At 40.5% G+C, this 7646-nt stretch overlaps 2 protein-coding genes across 3 annotated transcripts in view; both read right to left on the bottom strand.

Annotated features, from left to right (window-relative positions):
* plekhg4b (pleckstrin homology domain containing, family G (with RhoGef domain) member 4B) overlaps positions 1-488 on the bottom strand; it is a gene marked incomplete at its 5' end in the record, with an annotated part of 30070 nt that extends 29582 nt beyond the window's left edge. The window contains 2 exons of the mRNA XM_027287152.1: positions 228-328; positions 470-488. Coding sequence (XP_027142953.1) covers positions 228-328; positions 470-488 — 120 coding nt within the window. The remainder of the gene's footprint in view (positions 1-227; positions 329-469) is intronic.
* Positions 489-2957: 2469 nt separating this feature from the next.
* Positions 2958-7646, bottom strand: part of nkd2b (NKD inhibitor of WNT signaling pathway 2b) — a 23202-nt gene continuing 18513 nt past the window's right edge. The window contains exons 4-10 of one of the 2 annotated variants that reach the window (XM_010756926.3): positions 7517-7577; positions 6903-7030; positions 5421-5516; positions 5122-5263; positions 4618-4675; positions 4356-4483; positions 2958-4187 (exon numbers count right to left, since the gene is read on the bottom strand). In XM_010756926.3, the coding sequence (XP_010755228.1) occupies positions 3565-4187; positions 4356-4483; positions 4618-4675; positions 5122-5263; positions 5421-5516; positions 6903-7030; positions 7517-7577 (1236 nt within the window). In that variant the 3' untranslated portion in view covers positions 2958-3564. The remainder of the gene's footprint in view (positions 4188-4355; positions 4484-4617; positions 4676-5121; positions 5264-5420; positions 5517-6902; positions 7031-7516; positions 7578-7646) is intronic. The other variant, XM_019270039.2, reaches the window with a different exon arrangement.

Genomic DNA, 7646 nt, shown 5'->3' with positions numbered 1-7646 from the left:
AAAAAAAAAAAAAAAAAAAGTGGGTCGAACAAAACTGTTGTAGTCTACATTGGGAGAAAAGCTGGAGAAAAAATGTTTCCCCTGAAAGCTTCAAGGACTGGAAAAAGCAAAAAAAAAAAAAAAAAAGGGATTCACTGCTGAATGTTGAAACAACAAAAAGACGGATTGGATGAGAGAGTTTAGGAAGTCATTTTTCATCACTTTACTATGTTGCATTTTGTACCTACCTCTTGCTTTCTATCCTTCAGCAGGTGCACTTCGCACTTTCCGGAGATGCTGCAGCGTCCTGTCTCCAGAAACCGTCTCCTCTCCGCTTTCCCACTTGTTGCTGTATCAAAGAAGCCTCCACGTAAGAACGTGGTCCGCAAATTTGCGCAGAAAAACCCCCCCCAAAACTAAACAGCAAAACGAACACCAAAACAAAAAAAAACTGTTTTACAGACGGTCTGTACTACTTTAGCCTACTCACTTTGGGTGTAAGTTGGTAGTTGTCAGTATTTAGTGCAGGTTCTCCAGGGCGCACAAAGTGGATATTTGCATTAGGCCGACCCTCCCCTCGCCTTTCATAGCTGCCATTGTTTGTCTCAGTCGGGGCTCGGATTCAGTCCTTCTCTAAATCCCTGACGACCGGAGCAGGGAATGCTGCTTTCTCTGAGCTGGGCTGGCAATTAACAAAAGCGCGTTGATATGAAGCGACACAAAGAAACTATTATGCCAGACAGTTTTTTATTTATTTATTTATAATATATGAAATAATCTGCATAATAAGTATACTTTAGATTAGATCTTGCTGTGGTAATCTTTGTTTTACTTGAATGACAGGTAAGCACAGACTGTTGCATCTATAGTCAGGTGAAACAGACACCTTTCAGCAAAGGTGACAGCTCAACTTGACCCCCTGATGGAGGTGATAGAAATACCTGAAATAGCTGCATATGAAAGACAGGAGGCCTGTCAGCTGTCAGGCCCTTCATCAAGGCTGTCTTGATCTTTCTTTTCCCAGAGGAAGGAAGTCATTAAAAGCCCAATTTATGTTGACACTATAAGTTAGAACTTGCCTATATTCACCTATGTAACTTAGTTTCAGATGAAGATCTCAACTTTCATGCCAACGTTGATTCAGAAGTGCTCAAAAAAGCATGTATGATATGACTGAAAGCCCCAGAACAGCTACTAAATGGACCCTGAGATAAGATTGTCACTTAATAACCGGATTTAGCGGTCGTCTGGTTGTTGCATCAGGCAGCTTGAGAGAGACAGCAGTTTCCTGTGTTTTGCTGGTGGAGCAACTCTTGTTTACACATGGATCAGACATGAATAGTCTTTACCTTTATTTACACAGGGTAGGTTGGCTGAGCATGTATGTTCCTCTACAGTGATGGCCTACTTATAAGATCAGTCAGTATAAAATAACTTTATGATATTCATAGATATAACGTCTCCTGTGGCTCTGAATTTAATAGTATATCAAGGAACCTTTTTTGGACATTTATCTCCTACATGTTTTGTCTTATGTTTGCACCATTCATTTCACATTAGTATTAAGTATTATCCAGGACAAGAGCTTAATATGTCTTTAGTGCACATCCATTAAATCAGCTGGCACCAACTTAACTGGTGTCTTTCTATAGTATATTGTGTTTACCATTGATGGCTATCTGTTGCCACCTAGTGGTTGACTCAAATCAGTCAGAGACAGACTCATTGCCATTGTGAGGAAACTAACAGGGGCAAATAAAAGATTTTAAGATGGTTGAATTTTGTTAAGCTGCTTTAGTTTCAGGGTCCTGGTACTGTGCATGCTGGCTCACTGCTGTGTTATTAGTAATACATATGATAAGTCAAAATATCTGCCTGTGGAAAAAACACAAAAAGCCCATTGCAAGTTTCAAGTGCTCAGTTCAATTAAATTACCACAAACTAATTGACACACAAGGGGCCAGATGCTGCTTGCACCAGTGTTTTAGCAGATTGTAGACACTACCATGAGGTATAAGACTATTCCCCAGGCTTCCCTCTACTTGGCAGAACACAACCACCAAGGGGAAAGTTATTAGCTTACAGTATGCACCCTGTAGGGACATTCAGCAGCGTCGGGTATTAATGCACTCTTTAACTCACACACTATTTTGGTGGTGAAGATATAAACAGTCAATGCAAGAATGAGAAGGAAGTGCAAACAGAGTTGTGGCCAGATTGTCATAAACCGTCTGCTAACCACACTGCAGATATGTAGCTGATAATAATAATTCAGAGTTTTTCATGTGTTGATGCTGTCTGTATGTAACCTTAAATCTCCTGTGCGATGGTTCTTTATCTGCTTGTGATAATAAAAGAAAAACATCACGTGATAGTAGATGTTCATATTTTTTAAGAGCAAACTTAACTTTTTCATTTGGCATAACATTTATTGTGTGAAGAAATTTGTGTTGTTGTATGAAAAGTTCTATACAAATAAAGTTTGTTTGATTGATTGATTGATTGATTGATTGATTGATTGATTGATTGATTGATTGATTGATTGACACTAATCCAACTTGATCCAATAATCTAATCTGAAGCATCAGCATTGATTTAGTTTCTTCCCGGATGATCAGACCTCTCATTACAGTTCTAATGATCATATTATCATTTACTATAATATGATATGATATAAATATCATATTATCATCATGTAATGTCAAATAATGAATAAATAACATCATACTGAGTTTGTGCTGCTGTTGTTCCCTTTCTATCCACACAGTGGCAGAAGAAACACGATAATCAAGTGTGCTATGAACAGAATAAACAAACTGTTGCAATAATATAAATGAACTATATAATGTTTATTAAAATATATAAAAGACAAAATACATATATGCATAATTATATCCATGATGAAATATGCATATACAGTATAATAATTATACAGTAAAATGTGTTTACATATATAGATTTTTTATACATATAGCGAGATATTTTTGCATTAAAACTGGCAGTGGTGATTTCATTACACCCCCCCACCCCACCCCGAACAGGAAACCCCTCAGTCCACATCAGGCCTCCCAGAGGAAGAAGCCTCTGTGAAAAGCTTGAGAGCAGCAGCACCTTTACACCTGAGATCCATGTTTTGGAAAGGTCTCACACAGAACAACACACCTACTCTGACATATAGCTTCCAGGGACTTCAGCCATCAGCATCAGGAGGGAAAGGATGTTACATTAAAAAGTCCTCTGATCTGTTTCTTTCTAGCATCTGTACCCTTATTGAATATGGGTAACAATCGCAGCAGTCCCAGCAGAAAATCTACAAAAAACTTTAAAACTGTGCCACACATCTTTTGTTATTATACAATAACTTCAGAAAAAACATCCTTCCAGTCCACTATTATCTGCCATCACACTACATGATTCCTCAATACATCTAATCTCAAGATAAATCTGTATAGCTTGAAGAGGGAATAAAAAGATCCTGGACAGTCAGTGTGAGAAACTCCTGTGGGATGATCTTAAGTCCTTCAGACTGGTGTGGTTGATTGTGGTTGGTCCTGTACAGTTTCAGTCACTGCACACTGAAGGCGGTCATGTCTGATGGTAATGATGGTAGTGGTGGTGGTGGTGGTGTTCGTGGTGATGGTGGTGCTCGTGACGCTGGACCACAGGAACCACAAACCCTGGGCTACCAGGTGGACCGGATGCCTGCTCTCTCTCCAGGCTTGGCAGTACAGAGGGCACAGGGGGTTGCTGCTGGGGGTGGGACTGAGGGGACAACGGGGTTTTGGATGGGGACATGGCCTCTCGAGCTTTTGCCCTCAGGCGTTTGCTGTGACTGTATTGCAAAGGGTGCTGGTGGTGGCTAGAGGATTGGGTTTGGTGTGGCAAGTGGTACACATCCTGACCCCCATGTCCTGCTGCACTGCCACTGTGCAACATGGTTTGCAGAGGCGGATGGTAGCCGTGACATTTAGTGGATTTGCCACCTCCACTGCCCCCGTTATTCCCTCCGCCTCCCTTGTAGGTTCCTTTGGGGGATTTGAGGAACTGCGTACCCTTGCTTCGAGACTCTGTAGGGTTGTAGCTATCACTGATGACCTGTGAGCGGCGCTGGTGAACAACTTGGGGTTCTGGTTCCTGGGAGCGTGATCGGCTCTGGCTCTGCGAGCTTCGACCATGAGCCTCTTGAGGTGGAAAGGGAGGTGTGGTTCCTGAAGGACGGGTAAGAGACACAGGGTCAGAGGTTTATGTTAACCTGATTTATTTATGTTTCCCCATGGCATCCACGTAGTCAACTTTCAACCTGCTATTGCAATATAATAAAGCAAATTGGAGTCAATAACAACAAGAAGGCTGTAAAACAATAAGAAGACACATGCCTTCAAATCTGGAGGTGTAGTTCTCTATACCAGCCAGGTCAAGGTAGTGATTCCTCCTCTCTGTGTTCTCATCCACACAGTAATGCTGACCTTCAGTAGCCGGTGCCTCATTGCTCTGCCCTCTGCTGCTAAAAATGTGTAAAACCATCATGATTAGTCAACAAAGAGAACAGTAAATACACAAATAATCTGCAAGAATGATTCAAATGTTCACAGTGACCAGCCTAAAATAAAAAAAAATAAAAAAGTAAACTTGACTAACCTGGTGTAGGAAGACAGCCGCTTGTCAGCTGAACGCCCCTCATCCTGGTGACTGCGATCTGATGAAGAAAAGTACAAGAACAAAAAATGTTTTACTGATTGCTGCTTTTGCTGTTACACAGTCCATATCTGATTAGTCTTCATAGGAAATGGTGCAAGAGGCAACATGCAATTTAAATAATTTCTTATTTATTTATTTTGTAGACTAACAACTAAGATTCGGCAAGTTTGAATATTTGAACCAGGTAGTGTGAACAGAGGAACTATAAGAACATATGAAGATTTACAGAAAAAAAGAAAAAGGCTACACTGGTCGATTGACAAGTGTACTGCAAAAACATCACAGCAGTTAATACTTGTTTCACATCAAAGATGCTGCTAAGACAAAAATAATTTTTGAATTGTCATTTTTAATTGCATCACTGATTGAAACTGAGTGTCAGAATTATTACAGAGTTAGCCGCAGCATACTAGGATGATAAATCATGTCTGAGGTGTAATTTACCTGTTCCTGTTTCTCTTCTGTGGCACCTGGGCTCTGGAGTGACGGTCAGTTTAACACGCAGTGTCTTGCTCTTATTATGGCAGGAGTGATTCACAGAGGCATCAACCACATCGTAGATGGTGTGCATCAGACTGGACATGTCCTATAGGGATAGATTTAAAAAAAGATAATACAGTCTGCAGTCCTACCTTTGACAAAATAACACGTGAAACGGACAGAATGTCTATAATAATAAGAACTAGTACATCTACGACAACAGATACAGGGGAAGGCATGACTGCTAACACACAGACACACACCTCTTTAGTAACTTTCCCACTGTTGTCAAAGTCATAAAGAGTGAAGATCCACTCCTGACGGTTGTCATCCTCCACTGAAACGTCACACTCCAAGTCCTGTGAATGCAAACATTTACTTAACTATACTTAATACACATAAAGAATGTCAAACTACATCTTTTTGTCAATAAAACAATACTATTTTTACAGTATGTGACAGACAAAATACAGCAGCATTTATGACACCAGGGGGCAGCAAAGTCCAATCCATCCAATGTAATCATCATAGCTGCTGTTTCCAGTGTGATTTACACATTTTCACTGTTGATTCAAGACATTATTCCCTCTGATCACAGTCAAATCACACCTTGCCTAAATCAATATGGGCTTTATCAGCAAGTACAGTTAAAGGCTGCATTCCCCTGCAAAAAAATGAACAAAATGTAGGATGCTTAAAATCCTTTTTTTCTGAATTCATACATCGTAATAGAACATAGGCCAGCAAAATCTTTGGTTTCCAACATGTAAACTGATCACTTCTCAACTGAGTTTACCTTGTGTGTGGGGGAGCACAGAGAAAAAGTCCGGGTGGTGTGCCCTACCACTGTGACCTTGTCTTTCTACCTTCTTCCAGGAAAAATGAGCGCAACCACTATTCTCAGTTACAACATTTTGGCAGGAACTTTGATTCAGATGTATCTAGTAACACGGCCATAATTGGAAAAATAAACATCTGGAATATAGGCCCTGCTGCAGGCATGGTGGAGAGCTGACACTGTGTGAAAGGCAGTGTGCATTTACAAGGGAGGAGACCCCAGGGAGAGAGGCAGCCCTTTATGGTTCTATAATATCTCCTCAGCTCACATAACCAGGAGTGATCACCAAAGGGCAGATCTAAGCAGTTCTTTAAAACATTCAAGTCTAAACATTACAATCTATTTATTCTATTTATTGGTCCCTAAATTCAATCAGGATATGGTCTGGAGCAGTGTCAACATACAGACAGATGTTCTGTGCACAGGGTAAAGGCAAAAGCGGTGGCCAGGAGAGAGGTTACCCACCATGCAGTTATTTTCTGACCTATGTTTAAATCATTTTCACTCACTGAAACACAAAACAATGTCAATACTTAGTTCTCTTGGCCAGTGGCTTAAGAGAGACCTTTTTCTGACCCCAGAAAATCGTGTACGTAAAGAAACACTATATTGTCTCTTGTTGCATGTTGCTTGAGCCAGTTCCAGTGTCAAAACACCACTTCCTAGTCCTCAGCCCACCACAGCGCTTACACAGATAGACAGCCACTCAAACTCTCATTAATAATAATCCCCAATCCTCCTTAGCTGTATGTTTTTGGAATGAAAAGCACGTGCACCTCCCTGCAGAACAGGCCTAGGATGCCACTCCTTTGTTGTACATTCATGTTATAATAACACGAGTTGGAATGTCTTGGAAACAAAACCACATTACAGAACTGATATGTTACTGTGTCATGAAACCGCTTACATCCAGACTGATGCGTTTCTTCCCGCTAGCTTTGGTTGCATCTCTAAGTATCTCCCGCTCTCCCTCCTCTGAGTGTAGGTACTGCAGGTAGCTTTCACAGCCCTCAGCCTTCTCTGGAGGAAGAACCACTGTCAACACAAGAGGACATGCAGAAATTAGGCTACATTTTGTGTAGTTCTGCAGATAAAATGTCAGAAATTAAACCAAAATATCTTGATATTGGACTGGTTTTAAGAGATAATAATAATATCAGACTTTGTCCACTTCATTAAAAATCACTGGACAGAACAGAGCCAGAAGTTTGTCAAGCTCTCATGCATGTTTTGCACGATAAACATAAAAATAGACTATACTACACTAGTCCACCAGAGGAGAAACCATCCATTGTTTTTCATAAATCATCACGCGAACTGAATATGGAAGTATTCTGAAATAATAGACGCATGCAGTTATATCACAGAGACCTATATACACCAGGTTTCAGGTTGTATTATTTATGGACTCATACATACTTACTCATCTATCGTGTATCTGTTTTCTCCAGCCTAAAATATTCAATGATTGTTTTTGCATAAAGCTTATCAGTTAATGAGAAGACCTCCTTCTCTACATACCCTCTAGGGGACAGTGTTGATCTGTAAATTGTCCTTCTTTCAGCTCACCATTTGGAAACTCCTGGGGACAAGGAAAGAAATGAAGAGAGAGAAAGAGAGAGAGAGAGAGAGAGAGAGAGAGAGAGAGGGG

Source organism: Larimichthys crocea, chromosome XIII, assembly GCF_000972845.2.
Source record: "Larimichthys crocea isolate SSNF chromosome XIII, L_crocea_2.0, whole genome shotgun sequence".
Lineage (NCBI taxonomy): Eukaryota > Metazoa > Chordata > Actinopteri > Sciaenidae > Larimichthys > Larimichthys crocea.
This window is presented reverse-complemented; position numbering and strand designations above follow the sequence as displayed.